General features: G+C 48.8%; 1 protein-coding gene across 1 annotated transcript; it reads left to right on the forward strand.

The window, feature by feature from the left end:
- Window positions 1-11749: 11749 nt before the first annotated feature.
- On the forward strand, window positions 11750-23437 carry LOC309439161 (uncharacterized protein). The gene is made up of 8 exons (XM_082051346.1): window positions 11750-12266; window positions 13686-13821; window positions 16036-16124; window positions 18052-18115; window positions 19079-19167; window positions 19979-20091; window positions 20647-20803; window positions 23156-23437. The coding sequence occupies exons 1-8, from the start codon at window positions 12113-12115 to the stop codon at window positions 23296-23298; spliced, it is 945 nt and encodes a 314-aa protein (XP_081907472.1). The 5' UTR covers window positions 11750-12112; the 3' UTR covers window positions 23299-23437.
- Window positions 23438-24730: the final 1293 nt, after the last annotated feature.

The following is a 24730-nucleotide window of genomic DNA, read 5'->3' on the forward strand; positions in this document are numbered from 1 at the left end:
TGACCTCAGACCAAACAGCCAAATGGCATGATAATGTGTATACATTTTAGACTTATGTCATGTTGTTTCTGTAGATGCATTTCCAAGCTGACATTTTGAAGCTGACACATGCTAGCTTTGCTGCTAGTTTTGCTGGTTGAGGATATTTGTGAGTGGGAGGTGTTACCAAAATACCTGCTTTTGCTTTCTGGGTGGATCAGCTGCAAGCTGGCGAACCTTGGGTGATGTCTCCACGGTGGGTGGGTGCGCGTGTACTGAAGCACTTGAACCGCAGCCTTGACCTGGTGGTACCAGGAAGGTACGTCATGCACGGATTCCGTGGATGGCCCATGTGCTATTAAAGTGTGGAATAAACCCTATTTTGATGTTGGTTGGTTGTTTTTAAAGTCTTGTTTAGCTGAATTACACTTTTGGTGGCTTCTCAATTTTAGAGTGCGGCAGAAGGTGAATGTTTTTTAGTTTGGGGTTGGTGTGGTGTGTTTGGTTTTGTTTGTTTTCCAGGATGCTCAGAGGTGCTGTTCCTATGGTCTGGTTTATCCTGTGGCAAACACGAAGGTGTATCTTACAATGTTGAGTTACTTGAAGGTGTGTGGCCAGCCTCATTGCCGTGTTGTTCCGTACAGCCGTGTGACACACTGTGGCTCTGTAGCACTTGCCTGTGCTGGTGCAGTGCCAGACACAGCCTGAGGTTTTTCTTTTCTGTGTCAGATTGACCTTATCAAATAGCTGGGAAGGGAATACTGTTCCAGGTCAGCTGCTCTGGTAGAATGCTTGGGACAAAGCTTTGAGAACAGGTCGAGAGGCACATCTCGTTTGTTATTTCACAGGCACTTGCTCTGTCAGAGGGATTTCCTGGTGCCCAAATGAGTGACTCGCTGATAGGGTTTATGTGAACGGGTATGTGCCAGTTTGCCCGTCTTCTGAGAGTGGCCCGTGCAGAATCAGACATCTATTTTTAGCGATGTCTGTGTCACTAGACATTTGGGACAGGCTTAGCTGGTACAAGCATGTAAGGGCATTTTTAATGCTTAGGATGCTGCTCTAATACTAACTTGTGACTGATGGTTGACCAAATGTTGACCTCTTTAAGACTCGGACTAGTGTTGGATACTGTCCTAAAGCTGATGTGCATTCCTAAATGCCTTTAGACAAGAACCTTAGAACATCTCAGACTTCACTCTTCTCCCTGCCCTTGTGCTTGTGGGTGTGCACATACAGGTCCTGCTGAGAGCAGGAAAGGAAAAATAAGGCAAGAAGCCAAGAAGTGATTGCTCTGAAGTAGATGAGGCAATGTTTTCAGAACCTGCTGTGTTTCAAGGCGTTTGCATGGTACCAGACCTTCTCCTGAGGAACTTGGGGAGATTCCTTAGTGTCTCTCAGAACATGATTCCTGAGAAGCATTTGGTGTTAAAATATACTTACTCCTTCCTGGTAAAAAATTCACAGACAACAGAAAACAGTCCATTTCTCTAAGAGTGGTTGATTCAAACCCTCAGTAGCATGTAAGTTTGGTTGTAGTGTCTGATCCATCACTTGGTGTCATTAAAGTCCACAGTCCTTCTTCACTTTCAATAGAAGTTATTGTTGGCTGTTTCTTCATGTACTAGAGTTGGACAGCCAAGCTGTCAGGACTGATCTTGCTTGTGCTAAAATGCCATGGTCAGGCTCCGCCTTGATCCAGAGCTGTTGTCTAGACGTACAGAAGTACTGAAATGAAAGAGCAACCTTGTTTCCTCCCTCCCCCAAATGCTACAGGCACTGAGAGAAAAAGCAACACCACCTGCACTGCATTCTAAATGCATTTTCTTTTGGGTAGAACATAGCTCATTTGGAAAACCTTTGTCTCTTTTCTGTGAGGACCTTGGTGATGTTCATTAAAAGGTCTCTCACTGAGTTAAAACATTGTTTTCTGTGTCTTCTACAACAGCGCTTGTGCAATCCCCTCCACAAAGTATTTTGGTTTACTTTCTCACAGACCACCAGCTGCCATTCCTTAAAATTGAGGCCAGGGGAGCTTAGAGTTGGAATTGTAGACATGCTGGATGATCCATCAAACCTCAGCTCTCCAGGTCAGATGCATTGCTAGAGTGGTTCTCTGTGCCTTTTTTTGGTGGCTGAAAACTTCCCACAGCATGAATTGTGTATATATATGAGCAGTGACCTGGAGGAAAATACAAGCACCCCACCTTGATGTTCTTTGAGCCATGTATTGACAGAAGCACCTCCCCGTCTACAGAGTCCTTTGTTCTGGATCATGGTTTGGATCCAGTAGGGCTAGAGCGCTGCTGGAAGGCCCCATCCTGTTAGACACTCTGGGTTTTTGTGACAGACACAGGTTGTGGGCACGGACTGGCAGCTGCTGCCAGAAAACCCGACACATTCAGCTTGGGTGTTCAGGAGTTAAAATCCCCACGGGACCTACAAGAACGTGGGTGATGTGTTGGGGAGTCTTGGGTTGCTGAGGAGTGACCTTCCTGACCTGGTAATGCCCTTAGTGTCTCAGCTGCATCTGATCCCAGAGCGTTGTATTTCAGATAACCACTCTTATTCACCTTTATTTCATTCAATCATGCTTTTCTTCTGTGTATTCTGCCCAAAGGCAGCTGGCCAATTCGTATTTCTTTTTTCTGCCTAGAGCACTGCATTTTGACCTGCACCCTGAACACTGACTGCACCAAGGCACGCTGGGCCATTTTGGAGTTCTTCATGTCCTAAAATACTCTTTTTAACTGACGAGGACTAATTAAGAATTAAACGTTCAGTGCCGCTTGTGAGAAAACAAACTTCTGGACTCAGTTCATATATTGTCAAGCTTTTGGTTGGATAAACCATCAGACCTCTGCTGCAATATGACACTTTTCCTTTTGCTATCCCTACTCTTTTTTAATTATTATTAATATTCCTTCTAAATCCAAGCCTAGAAGAAATACATTTAAAAAAAAACGTTTTGAGTTATTTGTTTCAGAGTGGCTGTAATAACTTTTTAATACTGAAATTCCTTCAGCTCTCCTTTGTGTGTTTCGTTATTCCATCTCCACACCACCAACAATGGAGGTTTCTGCTGGTGGAGTTTGGGAAGAACACCACTCTTTCTTTCTTAAGAGGGTTTTTTAATCTTGACTCTGTAGTGATTTCCTCGCTCCCCAAAGCTGTGGTGCCATCATGTGGCCATTTGGTCAGGTACAGGTTTTAATGTCTCTTCAGAGTATGAAAATGTGTGCGTTCCTCCAGGAGCGCTGAGGCTTTTTTCTTACCTGTGTAGAAGTGTCTTGGCCTCTTCTCTTGGGCACTAAGCTGGTTTCAGTATCATTGAGGACTAGCACAGTATGGCAGAACTACTTACCTGAAATGTGAGACTCCTGGTGCTTTCCTTCCAGCTTATTGAATTCAAGATCTACCTAGAGCTGTTGAGGAGCCTGGTCATAATTCTGTAGGAAGGGTCCTCCTGACTGGGAGGCTCATCCACTGCATGTGCTCACGATGGTTTTGCAGGTCAGCTGCTGAAGAGCCTGCAGAGGATAAACTGGATTTGCGCTGCTGACCTGCACGTTGATGTCTGATGCTGGACCTGTGTTCCTGAAGTCTGATCTCCTGTGTTCAATTGATGTACCAAGGACTTGAAGAACTTTGCATCTGAAAGAGAATTCTGGATCCCCAGTTGCTTCCCAATCCAGCACACAGGGCGGTGAGTCCCATGGGCGTCTGGAATGCTCCAGTGTCTTTTTGTCTGCACAGGGCATGGTACCTGCTGGCTAGTATCTCTTTAATGTGCAGCCAGGGTTTGGTATAACTTGCAAGCTGTATTGCTTAAAGAAAACTCTTTTTCTCAGAAAAGCACCTGTCAGAAGCCAGCCTGCAGTTTCTCGGAATATCTTGCTCTTTCCCAGGCAATGGGTGTAGCCCAGTCCCCCAGGTACTTGCTCCAGCAATTTACACCAGCAATATGGTGTAAATCAGGAACATGCTGTCGAGGACCATAGTTCTGCCACATGGCTGGATGCAACGCACCAAGGACCATAATTTCCCCTGGCATAGTTAGAAACAAGATCGTTTTGCAGTAGCTTGCTGAGCTTGCAGCAGGACAGTAATTTGGCACTGGAACAAGTCTCTGTAAAGCCCAGGACCTCAGCAGTGACAGTGGAGTGGTGGATAATCATGGGAAGAGCCTGAAGATACAAGAATCAAGTGATCTTTCTGCTCTCATCCGCTGTCAGTTACCAGGGACTTTCTGAGCTGCGTGGTTCACCCAGTGACTGTAACTATTTTCAAGGAGATGCATAGGTCCGTCCACTCTCAGCTCGTGCACTTTTCATCACTGTCACTGAGATGGTCCTCATCTGGGGATTTTCACCCCCACAGCACTTACCATCACATCCCAGTTAATAAAAGCTGGGGTGGTACCAGCTCCCACTTGCCATTGCAAGGGCTGGTGTTTGAGATACTTTCCTTGCTCAGGGTTTTTTTTTTTATTCAATAACTAAGTAGTTCTCCTTGTAAACAGACAGGTCACTTGGATATGAGACACCCAAGGGACTTGCAGTCCACTTGTGAGAGGTCCTGGTCTGGCCCTCAGGTTTGTAATGCCTGGATAGCTCAGAAATACAAGTCTGCCCTCAGCAGATTAAATCCCCCATGGTATAATGCTTTTTCTACTTGCCCAGCTCGGATGGAGCTCTGATCCCAGGCAGCCTTGAACAGCAGCTGTCCTTTCCAGGTTGGGCAACGCATGTGAGTTGACACAAACTACCAGCATGTGTGAGCAGGATGATGTGTTCCCAGGAGAAACATCTCCACTGCTGCCCCTGGCCTGCATGGAGACAGACAAGTCTTGAAGGTGGAGGGCAGTGTCTGGTTTATTTGGAGACACAAGGTTCACCACCCATGGAAGAGCAACCAAACTGACAAGAAGAGGGCTCTGTGCCAGCCTAGGACATTGCTTTTGATTAGCCATGACATCTTTTTTATTCACTGTGAACCAACTAGCAAAAGTATTTAATCTCAACAGAGGCGAGCCAGGGCAGGTCAGGAGTTTGTAAATTAACCTATTTGTACTTCTCTGCCCTGAAGTGGCATTGGACTTTTCCTGTCAGAAGAGTATTTCCAACTCATCCAGTTGCTAAAGTAACTAAGAGAAAAGCAGCCTGTCTCACCTCCCAGCTGGGCTGTGGTCACTCATCCAAGAAGGGGCTTTGAGGGCAGGGGAAGGGGTTTAAGATGCAATTTTCTTCTCCATGTATCAGCCCCAAACTTGCACCTGAAAGTGCTGTCAAAGCGCTGAGTGTCAACATCCAGTTCTTAATTGCTTTTCCAGTGTGTGTACATGTGTATTGTAGCTGCTCGGGAAATGCGTGACTTGCTCCTGGCCCTTGGGGTGTAGGGAAGGATCTCCAGAAATGAGGGGTGCAGTGATTTGCCATCAGCTCCTCTAACAGAACACATCTCGCTGGGTAGCTGCTGGCAGTGTGTTATCAGCACTCAGGGCTGCTTCCTCTGGCAGTCATGCTGGTGCAGAACGTGTCCACCACTGCAGACCATCAGCCCCACACAGGTCTGGGTGGACCAGGTCGTTGTGTAATTTAAATAAACTGAAACCAAACATCCTGTAGAGGGACTTGTAAAACCTATAAAGCCCAGGTGAGAAATATCATGTTGAGAGCTTGCCTGCCTGCAGGGAAGGGCAGCTCCATCCCTGCCTTGTCCGGAGCAGCTGGGCAGTGTCTCTGCAAGGGGCTGCTCGGGCAGAGCTGAAAAGCTGTGGGGACGGAGTGCTGGGCCTGGGCTGTCTCCTTAAGTCTGATATTTTGCATGCTGGCAGTAGTTCAGATTAAGGTTATATTTGACAGTAAGAAGCCAGGTCACTGACTGACCTATACCCCACCCAAACTGGTGATACCAGAGTGACCATGACCAGAGTCATGGAAACTGCCTTGTCTCCTTGAAGCTACCACAAGGCATCAACAGACTGTTGCTGATGGAGGCAGGAGGACAGGAGAGTGTTCCCAGCAAAGCTGTGGGTATCAGAGAAGGTCCTTGGGTGGGGACTAGTGAATGCTTGCAAATTGCGTAGTGGGGGCTGTGCCTCTCTGTGCAGCTTGTGCAAGCGAGGATTGTGTGAGCATCTTCCTTTGCACAACCCCCCAGCTTGTGTGGTGGCCACACATTGCGGAGGAGCAGCCACACTTGCAGCACGGTGCTGCCAGGGCACTGTGTGTGATGCTGAACTGACCCTACCTGGGCCACTGTGAAGAAAGCTTGGGGAGCTGGGTTAGAGCCTGCTAAGGATTGGCCCTGTGGAAGATTTTGGAGCACAAAAGACACAGGCAGCACATGCCAGTGCCCAATCTGCTCATCAAATGTATGACTGGGGATGCTCAGCATATTGAGCATCCACAATCCTACATGTGTAGCCTGAATTCGGGGGAAGATGTGACATAGGTGAGATGCAGCATTCGGCCGTATGCAAAAGGAAATGCTGTATCACAGTGGAGGCTCAGCAACTCCAATTGTTGAGGGATTTGGGGGATCTTTCAAAGGAGGGCTGCATGGTGAGGAAACCATGTGGACATCTGTATCCTTGGGCAGCATGGGTGCAGGCAGGAAGACTCAGCCTCAGGGCATGAACAGCAAGCAGGAGAGCCAGATAACGCATGGAAAATGGGATGGGCCTTGCTAAACTTAACACCCTCACTTCAAAATCATCGTAATCAGGGTCATTGAGTTTGATGCCAATCACAACTTGATGCGTCAAGTTTAACACCTTCAGGGCAAGAAGGCGGGGGTTAAATGCTGATTGGGCAAGCTCTACGCTCACCAGAGGGTGAGTTTTGGTAATGGCATGGTTGGCGTCAGTTAAAATGGGAGATGTTTTGAACTGGGGACCTCTCTGGGGTTGTTTTTCTTCTCGCAGGAAATCCTGGGTGTCTACAAAACGAAATCCTTTCGGCTGACGAGGTCACGGGGGCCTGGCCAGCAGCCAGGCACAGGGCTCCTGCGGCTCTGCCCGTTCCTCCCGACGAACCCGTCGCTTCCTCCAGGACGCTCGTCCCGCATGTGTTCCTGTACACCACAAGAACAGGCTCAGGTTTGCCCTTCTGCCCAGCGTTCAGTTTGCACTATGCTTTGAGAAGGCCGGTAGTGTCTTAAGACTTGTTGCAGTCTCCGGATATAAAACCCCCCTTTGTTGGGGGGGAGGTTGATTTGACTGAGCCGCATGATCAGAGTCAGGTGACAATATTGGGCACAAAACTGGAGGAGAATAAACAGTTGGGTGGAGGAGATTAGCTGCTGATCTTGCCTCTTGACAAGCTGCGTTACTCCTCAAGGGAAAATGAGCGCCTGGCCCTCTCCTCTGCTTTGGAGCTTCACCACGGCGTGTTTAACAGGTAAGTCCTCCCGACGCGGCGTTTCTGAGCACGGACGTGGGTAAAACTGAAACGGGCTTGTGCAAGCGCTGGGTCCAGCGTGCTGGGTGCTGCAGGGGGCAGGGGGAGGCAGCGGAGGAAATCAGTGTGGTGAGACAGGCAGTGTGGGAAGCGGGCTGAATGTGGTAAATACAGGAACCCGCTTTTACAAGGAAAATGTAAAAAGAAAGAGGAAAAATAGAGCTGTACTACTCTGCCTGTTGAGGATTTGTAGTGGCCTCTGCACAGCTTTGTTGTAAACCCCAAGGGACAGGATAGCAGCACTTTCTTGGGGTGTTTTGCTAACTGGGTCTTGATATGAAAAAGAGCACGTATAACAATGCCTGAATGTTTTTGTAATCATGCCTCTATCTGCTCTTCGTTCTTCTCGTCCTTTTGTACTGCTTACCTATCAAAAAAAAGAGTCTGCATTCTTATAGTTCATGTTTTTGCTATGTGGTATCTGCAATGCTTGTGGCAATTCAGAACATAAAATATTTTGGGTGGGAAGGGACCTTCAAAGCTCATCCAGTGCCACCCCTGCCGTGAGCAGGGACATCTTCACCAGCTCAGGTTGCTCAGAGCCCCGTCCAGCCTGGCCTGGGATGTCTCCAGGGATGGTTCATCCACCCCCTCTCTGGGCAACCTGGGCCAGGGTTTCACCACCCTCAGTGTTACACATTTCTTCCTCGTGTCTGGCTTGAATTTCTCCTCTTTTAGTTTAAAACCATCGCCCCTTGTCTTGTTGTAACAGGCCCTGCTAAAAAGTCTGTCTCCATCTTTCTTATAGGCTTCTTTTAAGCACTGAAAGGCCACTCTCATGAAATGAAACAATTTGGAGAAATGCTCCATTTCAGGAACCAATTATTGACCTGTTGAATTCACCAAAGATGACGGTTGTCTTCACCTGGTTTTGTAAATGACTTGGTTGTGTTTTGTTTGGCTGGGAGGGTTAGTTCTTCAGACGGGCGGGCTGTGCGGTTGTGCAAGTCGGAGGGGAGGAAAAAAATAAGGGGTTGTCCATCCTGTTTCTGCATTTTGTGAGTCCTGAGCAGGGTCTGTGTGTCTCGCAAGTCAGCAGGGCTGCCTTCATACATCAGGGAGGATTAGCTCTGCAATTGACAGTTCAGTAACCTTCCCTGACACCCTCAAGGCTCCTGCAGTGAAACATCGGCTGAGGTGTCACACAAAGACCCATCCTTGGAGTGTCCCTGGAGATACTTCCTGTTGATTCACAGTGTCACCCCCCAACAAAAGTCTCTAGAAAGCAAAATCACTGCTCCCTGGCATAGACAGTGTAAGTACAGAAGAGAAAATGGTCTGATGAAGCGAAAGTTTATTGTTTTTTTCACAGCTGTGATACTACAGCTGATAAAACCAAACGTCACCCATTTTTACTAGATGCTCAAAACTATTTCTTATTTTCTTCTCCTGAAGTTGTTTAAATGAATTTATGAAGTACTGGCTACTGAAAGCTATTGATGGCTACAAAGTTCTGCAAGCAACTCTTTAATGACTATTTTAGAAAGATGTTATGAAAATATATTTTCCCATTAAAATTTTCATCTTAATAGTACCACCATTTTACACCAGAACCAACCAGGCAATGAAAGCTCATGAAGAGGCAATATTTAACTAAAAAAAATATATTGTTTTAAAAAACAAACACAACGAAATTCATCCAGCTGTGTGCAGCCCACGGTGTGTAAATCCACTGCAGTGTCTCTGGCTGGTGGAGCCGAGGAAATGTTGGGGACAGGCTGTTCTGGCAGGTTGGACTTTGATCCCAGTGCTCCTTCTGAGAGCTTTTCCCAGGAGAACTTGATGGTGCCCTTGACTTACCACTAGTGTTTACTTTGAGACTGGTTTAATAAAAACCGTGATTGACTTGGCTCATCGCCAAATGCGAGGGAAAAGAAGCAGGCTGACTTCAGCCCTTTGGGCAGGTGAGTCAGCCAAGGGGAATCTCATCTTCATCCTGGATGAAGGCCTGGCCAAGGTGTCCTCTGTGGGTACCGCAGAGCAGCTCTCCTTGCCTAGGTCCAGCACTGACCATCTTCAGGTCACTTGGATTTGGGCCTGGAGCAAACATATATGCCACAAAACAATCACTGTTAAATTCAGCATCTCTGTTTTGGGGGCTACAGCAAGAAAACATGGGCAGTGGCCCAGCCGGCTGGGTTCTCGTCTGCTGCTCTACTCAATAGTTACAGAAAGATGGGTTTGCACTCCATGGAGGACAAAGCAGGCAGTGTGCAAGAGGAGGGACCACTCCCAATGGGAGCTCTCCATGTGATCCCAACTTTGTAAGGACTCCTTTATTCTATGTCCTGGTCTTGCTGTAGAAATTTAACTGGAGTTATTTATCAATGTGGTCTGTATATTGTTGTTCATACCATGGTGGTACTAAGCACTGGTACCCGTGGACCCCGGCCTCATTTGGTATAGCCCAAATCAAGAGAGAAATCAAAGGCCAGGGCAGAACTGGGCTTAGGAAAAAGCCTGCAGGGACCTGGTACCTGTGCTGTCACCACCCAAACATGTGGTCCCTCCAAGCCTCCAGCTTCTCATCCTCTTTGTGTCCTTTCTCATCCACATCTTGCCATTGGCTGTGCTCTTTGGGCTCCTTGAAACCCATAAAGCAATTTCCTTAAACAGTCCTTTTATTTTCTGTGCCAGTGGCCACCTGATTCATCAGGCTCTCTTGCTACGCCGGCTTAGCAGATCTGTGCTGGTTTTGAGAATGTAAACACCATGTTACCAGCCGCAGTCGCATCCTGATGCTGTATGAAGCTGGATATGTCCAGAAGCTTTGGTTATTTCAGAGTAAATCCCTGACCCAAACCCATGTGACATTTGATGTGGCAGGAGCTGGCTATTTTGGTTTTGCTTTGCTTCATCCAGCGCAGGGCAATGAAGATGCTGAAGGGAGTGGAGCATCTCCCGTGTGAGGAAAGGCTGAGGGAGCTGGGGCTCTGGAGCTTGGAGGAGAGGAGTCTGAGGGGTGACCTCATTAATGTTTAAAGATATATAAAGGGTGAGTGTCAGGAGGATGGAGCCAGGCTCTTCTCGGTGACAACCAATGATAGGACAAGGGGTAATGGGTTCAAACTGGAACACAAAAGAATCCACTTAAATATGAGAAGCAGCTTCTTCTCAGTGAGGGTGACAGACACTGGAACAGGCTGCCCAGGGGGTTGTGGAGTCTCCTTCTCTGGAGTCATTCAAACCCACCTGGACACCTTCCTGTGTAACCTCATCTGGGTGTTCCTGCTCCGGCAGGGGGATTGGACTGGATGAGCTTTTGAGGTCCCTTCCAATCCCTGACATTCTGTGATTCTGTGTACCACATGGCTAAATTTAAAGCAACTTGCTGCTTTTCATGTTTAGTTTTATGGGTTCCTCCTCTGTTTGGAGACTGGAAGCCATCCCCCGTGTGCTGAGAGCCGCTTTCACCAGCAGACAGCACTTTAGTCGGCTCTGTGCCACAGCAAAATAACGTGAACTGCAGTAACACCCCTTTTCTCTGAAGATTACAGCTGTCACCCCTGCCATGGGGGATTTCAGAATCAAAGCAAGTCTTGGCCTATGGGTTCCCTTCTGGTTATTGGATGTGTCTCCAGAACAGCTTTGGAAAAACAAAAAAATCCCAAACCCATGACTTTTCTTTACTGATCACTTCAACAGGAATTGGATAAAACAGCCAGCTACTTGACAAGCGTCTTAAATCAGATTCTCATGGGATCTCAGGGTAAACCGCCTTGAGCTGCTGCTAACAAAACCAGGTGTTGCAGGCAATTCTCTCAGCCTTTTATCTGGGAGAGTCAGACCTCCTGGACATTGGCATCACTGAGCTGTGGATTCATGGAGTTTCTAATTTATTTCCTTGATAAGTCTCTCAAGTGCCGGGGATGCTCAGATGCTGCTTGTGCTGTTTGCCTCCTTCCTTCTGTATTGCTCTGTCATGGACCACAGCAAAAGGGAGTTTTGGGCATAGAGCAAGGATATACAGGTTAAACAGTGGGTAAAGACCTAATGGGAAGCCTCCTTTAAAGGGAGAACAATAATTTGAACCACTAATTATGTTTTTTCTTCTCTTAGGTATTGCTTTAGGCCAGACGACTGTCACCCAAGTCCCCATTGCATCAACCCCAGCACCTCCTAGTGCAACCACCCCCCAGGTCCCCATTGCATCAACCCCAGCGCCTCCTAGTGCAGCCACCCCCCAGGTCCCCATTGCATCAACCCCAGCACCTCCCAGTGCAACCACCCCCCAGGTCCCAATTGCATTGACCCCAGCGCCTCCCAGTGCAACCACCCCCCAGGTCCCAATTGCATTGACCCCAGCGCCTCCCAGTGCAACCATCCCCCAGGTCCCCATTGCATCAACCCCAGCGCCTCCCAGTGCAACCATCCCCCAGGTCCCCATTGCATCAACCCCAGCGCCTCCTAGTGCAGCCACCCCCCAGGTCCCCATTGCATCAACTTCAGCACCTTCCAGTGCAACCACCTCCACGGCATCTGCTCCTCCACCTGCCTCTGCGACGCTCTCGGCTGGAGAAGCATCAACCACTGCAGGCCTTGGCGCATCCACGACAGCACCATCTGCCGATCCCAGCACAACAACGCCTGCTCAGCCTTTGCCTGCCACCACCGATGTGACCGTCCTCACCTCCGGCAGCACAGCCACCTCACCAGCATCTACAGGACCGATGGCCGCATCCACCGTGTCCCCTCCAGGTGTGACGACGTCTCCTGGGGTCCCATCAGCAGGTCCGTTCCTCACCACGGCCAGGCCCTCGAACTGCAGTGCAGTGAACGTGACCGCCTGTGCCCGCTGCTCCCCGGGGACGTTTCCCAGCGCAGGTAAGAGCCCTGCTCACCCCAGCTCTCCCATCAGGTGCAAAAGTGACTTTTCAAGGGTGGTGAAACTGGCACATGTTCTGCTGTTGGAGGCTTGGACAGGCAGCAGGAGTGACAGTTCATTCATTGCACCTTTCTGAAGTTAAAAATTCAGCCTTTGCTGGCTTTGTGCTGTTCTTTGGTCTTCCCAAAGCTTCCCAGTAGCATGAAGGAGCAGTAGGGTTGTGGCTGCAAAGCGTAACACAAGTGCAACCTGATTTTTTGGCAGGAGGATGTTGTTTTGAGGTACAGTGCCAGCTACCTGTCTCAAATGTTTGAAAGAGAATCTTGGCTAAGAAATAGCTTTTTCACTTGAGCTTAAGAAACCACCTGATCAACCTCTATCGTGGTTAGGAGTGCATGATATTACTTTTTTTTTAGAGGTTATTTATGTTGTAATGTGGTTGGTTGTTTGGTTGGTTGGTTGTTTTTTTTTTTAAACCGCCACCCCACCCTGAAAAATATCCCGAATAAAACATCCCTAAAATAGAAGCCATGTACTTTTTGCTTTCCTCCCCCACTGCAGGGCACTTTTTAAGAATGAAGATGTTTTAGGGTAAATCTGCAGAAGACAGGAGGTGATTCCCACCACCCTTGTGTGCAGATCTTCATCCACGGCATCTCCTCATCATGCCTGAGCTTGGTTGCTGCAGCACCAAGGGCTGGTTCCTTCAGGTGGTGGGACAGCAGGTCTGATGGCTGCAGGTCTGATGGCTGCAGCTCCAGCAAATCCCACCCAGTTACTCTGTGTAGCTCGGGTCTGTTTTGTGGAGCACAGAGGGTGAGAGCTTGTGCCTGGTGGGAACGCCGTGGTACCTGTGCTTGAAGAAAAGCTGTTGCTGCTTAAGGCCAATCCTCTGCTCTGGGGTTTTCACAGTTTCACAGTATGTTTGGGATTGGAAGGGACCTCAAAAGATCATCCAGTCCAATCCCCCTGCTGGAGCAGGAACGCCGAGGTGAGGTCGCACAGGAACATGTCCAGGCGGGTTTTGAATGTCTCCAGAGAAGGAGACTCCACAACCCCCCTGGGCAGCCTGAGTTATCAGGAAATGAAAGGAGTATGTTTTTTGGGGGTTTTGTTTGTGTGCTCATGAGAAAAAAAGGAAAATCCTCCTGGCTGCTCAGATTAAAAGACTAAAAAGCAGAAATCCACGTTGAATAGACTTGAGACCTTAGATCATCTTATGGCCATTCTTCTGCTTAACAATAATGCACAGCACCATAATTTATGTTAATATTACATTTCTCCACCCCCTAGGATCCTCTTGCTGGAGCGGTTGCATCCCAACACTACTTCATTCATTGCAGTGGCCTGTCCTGATGAGCAAAGCGGTTTAAGTCCAGTCTCCTGGTCCTGATCCTGACCTTTTTGTTCTGATTTAGACACCTGGAGCTGCTCGTGCTGTGCGGGAGGCTCGTGCACCGACCCCGCTGCCTGCACCTCCTGCCCGCTGGGCCACTACCAGCCCCAGAGTGGGCAACCGTCGTGTCTGCCCTGTCCACGGGGCCATTATGCCAAGTAAGTGGCCAAGCCCCGGTGTGATGGATGTTCTCCCTCGAAACACTTCCCAGCCAGCAAAATCCCCTCCCCTGGGCTAAGGGGAAAGTGCTGCCGGGGTGGTTTCTCGGTGGGAAGCACACGGGGTTTTGCTGCCCCAGCAGCCACCCGTGGTGCAGAACACTCGGCAGAGGCAGCGAGAGGCCACGTGCTCCCCAGCTCCTCGCAGGGCAAACTGGGGCAGGGAGGTCATTCGCTGCAAAGCTGGAATAACTAAGTGCATGCCAAACTAACAACAGGCAGTCCAAACACTGGAGAAGGCCCCGGGGTGCCTTTGGTCTGCGCTTTGAACCAGGTCCCTGTAGGGCAGGGGTGAGGGGTGCAGCTCTTCAGCGCTGCTGAACTTCCCACCAGGAAACCCCACAGCTTGTGCCGAGGGCTCCCAGCAGCGGCTCCAGCTCTCTGCAGGCTGCCCTTTTCTTTTTCCATGGCCGTTTGTATGTATTAGGAGATCACATGGCTTTTTGGGGTGGGGGGACTCTTGGCAGTGAAGCGGGGTTCATCTCCTTGGCTTTCCTCTGGACACCTGTGGCCAACTGGCTTCGTCTCTGTCATTTGCCCAATCACTTTCTCAATCTCTATTTTATTGCCTCCAAGGGATCTCATTGCATTTAAGTCGCTGGCAACCAAAGCAACATCCTTAGCTGGTGGAGTGTGGAAGAGCTATTGAGACATCCCAGCCAGAAGCCCAGACTTGTCACCTGGCTGCCTCATCCCAGAGGCACTGAGCACGTGTCCTCTGGCTGTGGGGACACGCACGTGTCGCTCTCACCATTCCCCATCGGGTCTTCTCTTGGTGTATCTGATGTGTTCTGCAAGTTTTGTCCCTTGGGTGTCTGCGGGGACAGGACGGGTGACAACAGCTTCCCGGGGCTGTGTCCCCACAGAGCGGCTCCGTTTGGCTCAGCCCTGGCAAGAGACAAGAGGGGACAAAACCTGGACACAGGGAAGGGTGACAGGACCATGCAGGTTGTTCACAGCAGCCCCTGGGTTTGAAGCCCCCAGCTCGCTCCTCCAGCTCCCTCCTTGCTGTTTGCGTTGCCCTGCCTTATTTCCCCAAAAAGCACTGAAAAAAACCAATCAGGATCAGTCCCTGGGGCAGCACACAAATATTCCTATTGGGATGTCAGAGAGGACAGCGCAGAACTGGGGACCAGAAAGGGTCAGTAGAAAGCAATGGGGTTCCACGTGCTGGAGTGGGGACCAGAAGATGAGGAGATGTGGGGAAGCGGAGGGATGGACCAGAAGATGGGGAGATGCGGGGTAGTGGAGGGAGCAGCATATTCATGGCCATCTCTGTGGCAGCTGCTCAGGCCTCAGGGCTCCGATGGGACCATTTAACATTTTTGTGGCATTTGGAGAATCCAGGCTCCCCCGAGGTTTGAGCGGCTCTGGCTGGCACAGCCCCTCCATTGGTTTGTTTTCAGCAAAGCATTTGTGATGTTTCCAATTGATTTTAAGTTTTTTTTCCACAAACCTTGCTCAGCCCTGGGGTTTCAGGAGGAATTAAAGAGCATGTCCTTGTTTTCCTCCAGAGCTTCTCCTCCTATGTTAGCAGATTCTTACACCCACATGCTTGTTGTGGGGGATTCGGCTCTGTTGGCGATGAATGCAACTGCTTTCCTTTTCCTCTGCCTTTCCCTCCTCCTCCCGGAGGCCTAACACATTACATCCCCTTTCCCACAGTCCCTGGTATTTAAGGTCAGGACTCTCACACATCAGTGCCTGTGGTTTAGCCCCTTTTTTCAACTCCTGAGTGACCTGAGTTTTCAACACTAGAGCAGCTCCTTTTAAAGTTGCTGATGGATGGTGAACACCAAGCACCTTCCCAATTCAATTCAAGCGTGGATTTAAAATCCTGACTTTAAAACAAGTTTTTTAAGCCTGGCTACGACATATTTTTCAAGAATTCAGACTCAGAAAGCTAACCCTTTCCATGCAGCCCGCAAGCACAGGGAATCTCTGATGTTAATAATATAGAAAAAGCTTCATTTTTTCAGCGGACCTTTGACATTCAGGAGAGTTCACATTTTTGTTCTGTCTGAACTCCATTATGTTCTAATCATGCTATTTCTAGGCTTGTTAGTGAAAAAAAGAGCTGTGCTCTGCTTTCCTCTCTTCAAGTGCAGGGAGGTTGGGCGACTTAAACCAGCTTTGCCCCCTCTTTTCTCCCAGCATCACCAGGAGCACCACCTGCATCCCCTGCCCGCCCGGCCATTTCGCTAACGAATCCGGGGCTGCAGCCTGCAGAGCGTGTCAGAAAGGTAAGCCTGTGATTTCTGTTCAACCCAAATGCATTTTCAGCAGGTCACATCGTGCTTTTCTCCTTATTTTATTTTCCCCCTCATGGCCAGATGCAATTACCAGGTCACTTAGAAGCACAGACGAGTAAACAGGTTGTTTTGTTCAGGCTAAAAATAGAATAGCAGATCTCTTCCCATTCTGCTATTGACATGTTTATTAAAATGAAAATAATAGATTTCAGAGTCGTGCTCGTGTTTGCAACAAGTTAATGCTAACAAATACTGCAATTAAAGCCTTTTCCAGAAAGTTAGGAAAGGTTTATGAAATTCAGTTATAGCACAAGGTGCGGGGGAGGTGTTAGGAAAATAAAGTGTTCCCCTATTTTTAATGACAAAAATGAGTCTAAACCATCTTTGTGTTTGGTTAGGCAATCTTCTGCAGTCTGAGTATTCAGTGTAATACTGTCCTTATTCCCCAGACATTAAAAACTGGGTTTTCGGTGAAATCCTTTGCACCTGGCTAATGCAACATGAGCCTGGTACAACGCACCCACAGACAGTATAACATGTTCAAAACAGACTAGCATTTGCTTGTGCAAAAAGCTTATTAACACGTGCAATGCAGCAGCTGTGCTGTACACAAATTAAGTGCTCATCATATGTGCACAACTGTTCTTTTGAAAATCCGCCCACCAAACTGTTTGGCTGGTACCTACCCTAAATCTTGGCTGTCACCTGCTGTTTGGGAGGAAAAAAGTCAAAGTGGTGACAACGCTGTGGTATGTCCCTCTCTTTATGCAGCAAATCTGAACTCTGTTAGACCACAGAGGAGTCCGTGGGGGTGGCCCCTAGATCATGCAATTATAAATGTAGAAAGTTCCTTGTTCCTCGCAGGGGGAGGGAGGTGGTTTTGTTTCCACCCTGCTGCTTGCTGCAGGTCTGGGCTGGTCTGACGGGCCCAAGGCAGATCTCACCCGCACCCCTTCCAGCTCCTCTCTGAACACAGGCACCTTAGTTCTGTCCCATGTGGCCCCACGGCGGTGACCAGTGTTGTGCACCATCAGGAACCTTCCCAAAAACACATGAGCTCCCCAGTGCTGTCCTGCTGTCTTTAGATGTTCCCATTCCCCAGGGAGGTGTCACAGCCCCAAGCCTGTCTCTGTTCAAGAAGACACTGGACAACACCCGCAGACACATGGTGTGAATTTTGGGGTTGTCATCTGCAGGGACAGGAGTTGGACTCGATGATCCTTGTGGGTCCCTTCCAACTCAGGACATTCTACGATTCTATGATTGGCATGGCAGGGACTCACGAGCCAGCTCCCCCCTGCCCACACCATGGGCATCTCAGGGCATTTAGCTCCTTTTTGGACTTTGGGGAAGGGTCTTGGTGTGTCCTTCTGCCCTTTGTGGTCCTGGTGGCGCAGGGAGGGAGGGCAAGCAGCAGGTTGCTGAGCGGAGCCGACCTGGTTGGTGGATCTTGCGTCCTCCCCTTCTTGAGGAAGGAGATGCACCCTGGACTTCCAGGGGTGGGGGAACTGCCGGAGGGGCTGGGGTGACCAGAGGGGTTTCCCTCAGCTGGAGTCCTGCCCCAGCTGGATAACCCAGGAGTCAGCACTGGGATCAGTCATTTCAGCTTCATTCCAGTTCAACCTGTTGTGCTGGGAAGGTTGGCAGGTCTCTCTGTCTACCTGGTTGGGTTTTGGATGCAAGTGACACCAGGGAAACCTGCCCGAGCCACCAGGCTTCTCTCAGCATGGCAGAGGTCCTTAGGAGATTCTTATTGCTCTTTCAGGGCTTTTGACAAATGGAAAACCAAACATCCCATGAAATGCCACCTGAAGAGTGTTGTGGGGAGTTGATTGGATTGCTTATTAAAATGGAGATGAATGAATATACGACGATGTGGGGCAGTGATGGTAGATCCTGATATTCTTCTCTTTTTCAGGCTATTTTAGCTCCAAGCAAAATGCATCTTTTTGTCTGCCTTGCCTGCCTGGATCATTCTGCAAGTAAGAAGTCTACATGTGACACTGGCTGTTAGACAGGGAGGGATGGTTTTCTTTTAGCCACTGAGCCAGAAGACCCAATGTAGTGGCCAAAGGCAAGTGACCTGCCAGTTCAGCTGCAGGGACACTGGTGCTGAGCCCTGGTGAGAGGGGGACGGCGCGATGGAGGGAGAGAATGCTGGCTGGATGTGGAGGTACCTGCTGAGCGTCTCATGTCCTCGTGTCCTCTACCAAACTGGGTATGGCAGATTTAAATTGAGCTGATGGTTTGTTCATCCCAAGTTGGGATGAACAGAGGCTGGTAGCTGAACTGCCCTGTTGTGCTGTCACCTTTGGGGTAGGAGAGGGGCCTGGGAGAGGTGCTGGTGGGGAACCTCGTGATGGGCTGCACACCCTGCCGAGTAGGGATGCCTGCAGGAATGCTGCAGAGTTTATATCCAAAGAGAACTGGCATGTGAGTACTTAGCTTCCATCTGACCTTGCAAGTCCTTATAGGAGTTGGACTCAATGATCCTTATGGGTCCCTTCCAACTCAGGACGTTCTGTGATTCTACACAGCAGAATGCTGAAATTTGATTAAATTGCCCAAAGACCAGATGCAGGGCTTACCTGGCTGCATCTCCAGCCTCTCTCCCAACTCCCATCAGCACCCTGGACCAATTCTAGCCAAGTTTGCTAAGCAATAGTGACTTCTGGGATAGCAAGTTTCTACAAGTTTCATGCAAATAAGCAACCAGAGAAAGGACAGAAATGCCATCATGTGCCCAGCCCTAATTAGACATGGGAGAAACCACACTGGAGAGGGACACTGTAAATGCCCACAAAATGGCAAAAGCTCAGTTCCTGGTAGACCCTGGAGACTTCACCCTGTGGATATGTAAGAGAGCTGGCTTTGGTGGGCTGGTCTGATCTGGAAGTGCTCATCCTGCAGCATTGTCTGTCTGTCTGTCTGTCTCCTCTCCCCAGCACCACCAGCTGCCCGGGGTGTCTGCCTTGTCCTGGTGGGCACGAGGCTCTTCAGGAGGCGTCGGAGGAGTGTTCGCCTTGCTCACCAGGTAACTTCTTCAAAGGGTGGTCTGGGGCTGGGAACATACAGTTTCAGTATCAGAAGGAACGATTTCTTCCTGAGACTCATCTCCTTTGCCCCAGTGGACCCTGGGGACAGAGGGTGGCCAAGGTTGGGAAGCAGCAGTGGCCAAGGAGACAGGCAGTGATAGGAGCTGAGGAGATGACTCCACTCCTCATGTCACTGTCTTAAATAACATCAAACCACAGCGGGTGAGTCGGTGGGAGGACAGAACCCTCCAGCCACCCCCATGACCATGGATGGCGAGTCTCCTCTCCAGAGACAGCACCGGGGATTTCTTGTAGCTAAGCTGTGTTTTAAACATGAAGAAAAGCATTTACCGCTCTGAGACCCTGGGCTTCTGTGACCTGTGGTTCCCACAAAGCTTAGGAAACTGAGCTGGGCTTTAAACTTTGCTCAGCAAGTTTCAAACAGCTGGAAAAGGTGTTTGAATCCAGAATTAGAGAGGATGAAACACTGCTGACCTCCAGCTCTATCCTTCCCTCTGCTTTAAAGCCAGAGCTCACTACTAAACCCATCTCCTGCCGTACTCCTACTCATGCTTTGTTTGCCCAGATCTAACCCCAGATATCCTTTAGTCCCTCTGTCCCTGTTTGTCCTCTGTCCTGCCGCTTTGCCACCGAGCAAGGACCAAAGTCCAGGCTCAGCTTTTGTTATGCACATGAAGTATTTAATGGTCTTTCTCCTTGTGGCTTTGAAAGCTGAATCATGTATATGCCATTGCAAAGGCTCTAAGGTCTAGTCCCAGATCTTAATTTTGTGCTTATTTGCTATTTTAGGTATGTTCAAAGGTCCCAGCGACAACAAATGCAAGCTCTGCAGGACAGGAGAATACCAGTTAGAGTGGGGCAAGGAGAGCTGTGACCTGTGCCCGGAAAATCACTACTGCCCTGTGAGTCTGTCAGCTGCTGTGACAGCCTGGATTAACAAATATACCTGTCCCGCGACGAGCTAAATACACTTCAGTTAACACCATTTTTATCTGAGCCTCTTTCCTTTTCTTAAATGTGGACAAAGCCCTGATAGAGGGAGATGGTTAAAATTATGACAGCAGGAGTCTGGCTTTGTGCCACTCTTGGAGCTGCCCCATCTCATTGGGCTGTCACGGGGGTCAGAGGATGGTATATCCATTAATGAGGGGGCTTAATCATAGAATCATAGTATAGTTTAGGTTGGAACGGACCTTCAGAGGTCACCTAGTCCAGCCTGCAATGAGCAGGGACATCTTCAACCAGATCAGGTTGTATAATGACAACTTCTGCTCTTCACCCACTCTGAGTAACACCATGGGGACAGACAGGCTGAACTGAATGACGGGAGGTTCATTTCTTCATTATTTTTCTCCTGTTTTTTTCAATACTAAAGTGTCACCTTCCTTCACATGAGTTACCTTCTACAGTCTTCTCTGTTTGCTGGTGCTGAGCGAGTTGCATTTTCTCTTGGGCAGAGCCCAGATGTGAAGCCGGTCAAGTGTCCCACTGATGCCTTCTGCCCCGCGGGCAGCACGGAGCCGGCGTTCTGCATGGAGATCTTTCTGTACAAGGCTGGAAACTCCTGCCAGCTCACCCCCCTGACCGTCATTCTCCTGGCTGTCATCTCAGCAGGTACGTGTCCGTCTTCTGTGTCCTCTGGTGAAACTACACACCTCTCTGCAGCTGGGTGCCTTCATGGGATGCCAACAGTGTTGTCTGGATGGTGCATTTTATGTTTCTGGAAAGCTATGTTTCTAATAAAGGTCTTTCTCCTTCAATGCAGCTGATAGTCCTTTCCCCATTTGTGAGGAGGGATATGAGTGTATTTGCTCAAAGGCAGGCCAGCATCATGCAGAATGTCATTTGTCCTTGGGAAGCAGGTGTGTGTATGGGCCCTAAACCAGGAATAGTAGGAAAAAAGGCAATTTCCATTTGGTATGAGACTTCAAGTTTCTTGAAAGCTTTCCTCCTGTAACTCTTGCTGCAGCATCTGGCAGGCTGGGTGCTGTCAGCTTGAGCAGTGTCGGTTGTATCAATGGTGTAGTGCACCTTGTAACCAACAGAATGAAAGACATCCCAGCACCCAGTGGTAGGTGCCCCATCCCTGGAGACATTCAAGGCCAGGCTGGATATGGCTCACAGCCTGACCTGGGTGAAGATGTCCCTGCTCATTGCATGCTGGACTAGATGAGCTTTGAAGGTCCCTTCCAACCCAAACTCTTCTATGATTCTATAACCTACTGAGTATGTGGAGCATCCTTCATCCCAGATGCCACCTGCCATAATTAGGTCATTAGGGCAAGCCAATGGATAGATGAGCTTTTCCACCTGGAAGCTACACCATGAATATTCACTCCAAAACAATGAATATGCACTTGTACGCAGTTTTAGCAAAGGGAAAAATAAGAGATGTGTAGGTTTTAATCAAAGTTTGGGGGAGGTTTAATCAAAGACAACGGTTACTATAAAACGAGCAACTCTTACTGCTCTGGATTGCAAAAAGGGCAGCAGAACCAGCTGGGCAGCGGGGTGTTTGAGCTGCGACTCATCTCCTCTGCACAGGCAGATGAACAGAACCCCCCTTGTAAGTGGCATTTATGCTACTAGTTCTCTTGGCATGAGCTTTTAATCGCTAGGGCTTGAAGATGACCAAGTCATCAGAGGATAAGGAATTAAAGCCCCATAGCCATGGGTTTCTGTGTTTACAGCTCAACAGTTATGAGGCTCCTGAAGACCCATTCTCTAGTCTAGCTTGCTGCTGTTGAAAGATGGGGGAGATAAACCAGATGTGTTATTCCCTGCAGCAAACAAGAGAGAGCAAAGCTGCTTCTCCAACAACAAAACTGGGGTGGTTGTTCTCATCAAACTCCTCTCTTGGCACCTGAGGAGAGGACTCCATGGATCCAGGAGAAGGGGACAGCAGGGGCTGGAGCAGCTGCAGCTCCAGCAGCGCGGGCTGACTGATCTTCTCCAGAGATCTGAAACGTCCCGGTGGGAGCAGACACGGGTTGTTCTCACAAACTGTGGCTTGGAGCCGCCTGAAAGCTCCTCCACTGGCCCCATCCCTCGTGCCAGGCTGCAGTCCAAAAACCTGCCAACACAGATGCCATCTGAAGCAAGTATTAATTAGAGAAAAGGGGATTAAAATGAAGTGTATGAAAAGCTTGTCCACCTCGAGACAACAGCCCATTAACGAGTGTTTCTTTCGATAAACAAGTCTGAGGGTCACAGAGCAGCATTCCCGAGTGAAGTCCTGACTGTGGCAGCTCCCTCAGAAAAGGGGTGAAAGAACGAGCCCCCCCAGGACCCTGCCCATGTTTCACGGCTGGTCTCACAGGTCAATTGTTCACCATGAGACTGTCTGCTCACCCAACCTAAATTTGGATGTATTTGTCTGGCCATGTTGCATCACAGCGACAGATTTGTGCTCTTCTGTTCAGATGAATTTTTCCCTGATTATGTTTCTGCCAGAAACAAACAAACAGAATGTCGCGGGACTTGATATTCACCAATTATTTCCATGTCTATGCCCAACCTAGAAGTAATTTTTCCTGACAGTCCTGATCTCAGTCGAGACTCAAAGTTAATGTAGGTCAGTTACTTTTTGTGCTTCAGCGTAAGGGCTGTACAGAGTAACTCGTTTCTCAACAAGATCCTTTAGTGGGATCTACAATGGGTAAGATGCAAATTAGAGAATAATAGTTCTACAGTGCAGAAGGTAAAGGGGACTATGAAAGCAAGTTACTGAATTATTTCACCAAACCCTGCTGGTATCCTCCGCAACTTCCAAAGTAAAGCTGAAATGCTGAAGTTGAATATAGTCAGCTAGGCCTTTTTTTTTTTTTTTTTTTTGAGCAGAATATGTAGGAGAAAATAAAACCCCTTAATTTACCAGAAAAGACTATTTGAGTTGAGAAACCAGAGCAAATGCCACCTGACCCTTTACCTTCCATCTGAAAATAACTACCCTTCCTTGCCTTCCAGGTGCAATCCTTGCTCTCTTTCTAATAATTCTGAGAAGAAGGCAAGAATACAGCAAGAAATCATTACTGCTCCCCCGAGGCTCAGGACGGCGCACAACTTATGGGGGGACGGAGCACACAGAGCCCGTCTATGCTGGCTGGTAGCGTGGGACGTGCTGCCCGCAAACACCCGCTTCTCTTTTTCCTGGAGCAATACGGATGTTGCCCATATGGGGAAAGTGTTTAACCACGCCCAAGCTATTTCTGTACAGCTAAAAGAAATACTGAGAAATAAAACTCACTTTTTGAGTTGTGGCTGCTTGTGCTAATCGACCCAGCTGCCCGCTGTGCTAAACCGAATTGATGGGAAAACTCTCCTCTTGCAATTCCTGGCTTCATCCACAAGTAAGTACTTTTCTCCTTTCCTTAGGAAAGAAAAAAACAGCGAACAATTACGTGTGTCTCTCTCCTGTCAGCTGAACAAACTGAGTGAGGATCAACTGTTCCAGTTATTGAGGCTTCTGTGATACAAAGATCACTTCCACCTGAGCAGGAACTCACACAAATACGCTTCCTTTTAAGAATATGCAATTTATTTATTTTTTTACCATTCTCAAAACTTTAGGACAGGGAACTGCTGGAGAGAGTCCAGCGCAGGGCAACCAAGATGCTGAAGAGAGTGGAGCATCTCCTGTGTGAGGAAAGGCTGAGGGAGCTGGGGCTCTGGAGCTTGGAGGAGAGGAGACTGAGGGGTGAGCTCATTAATGTTACAAATATACAAAGGGTGAGTGTCAGGAGGATGGAGCCAGGCTCTTCTTGGTGACAACCAACAGTAGGACAAGGGGTAATGGGTTTAAGCTGGAACACGGGAGGTTCCACTTAAACTTGAGAAGAAACTTCTTCTCAGTGAGGGTGACAGAGCCTGGAACAGGCTGCCCAGGGGGGTTGTGGAGTCTCCTTCTCTGCAGACATTCAAAACCCACCTGGACACCTTCCTGTGTAACCTCATCTGGGTGTTCCTGCTCTGGCAGGGGGATTGGACTGGATGATCTTTTGAGGTCCCTTCCAATCCCTGACATTCTATGATTTACCATTACCTTAAGCAAGGGTAAATCAAGGAAAGGGAGCCCAGAGCTTTTCCCTTCCTCTCAGCTGTGGGAAAACACATGCAACTAAAATAATGGTTGATTTCTCGATGAAAACATCCCTTTTGTTTCCTGCTTCATATGAGCTATGAAAGCAACTCAGACCTTCCAGCAAACCTCACAGGAAGCGAGCAGGGCCTGTTGTGATAGGACAAGGGGTAACGGTTTTAAACTAAAAGTGGGTGGATTGAGGTTAGACATGAGGAAGAAATTTTTTACGCTGAGGGTGGTGAGACACTGGCCCAGGTTGCCCAGAGAGGTGGTGGATGAACCATCCCTGGAGACATCCCAGGCCAGGCTGGACGGGGCTCTGAGCAACCTGAGCTGGTGAAGATGTCCCTGCTCATGGCAGAGGTGGCACTGGATGAGCTTTGAAGGCCCCTTCCCACCCGAACTGTTCTATGAGTCTATGAATTGTTTCCCCACCAAGCACATCAGTAAGACACGAAAAT

The sequence above is a fragment of the Streptopelia decaocto genome (genome assembly GCF_964273445.1).
Source record: "Streptopelia decaocto genome assembly, chromosome: 4".
Classification (NCBI taxonomy): domain Eukaryota; kingdom Metazoa; phylum Chordata; class Aves; order Columbiformes; family Columbidae; genus Streptopelia; species Streptopelia decaocto.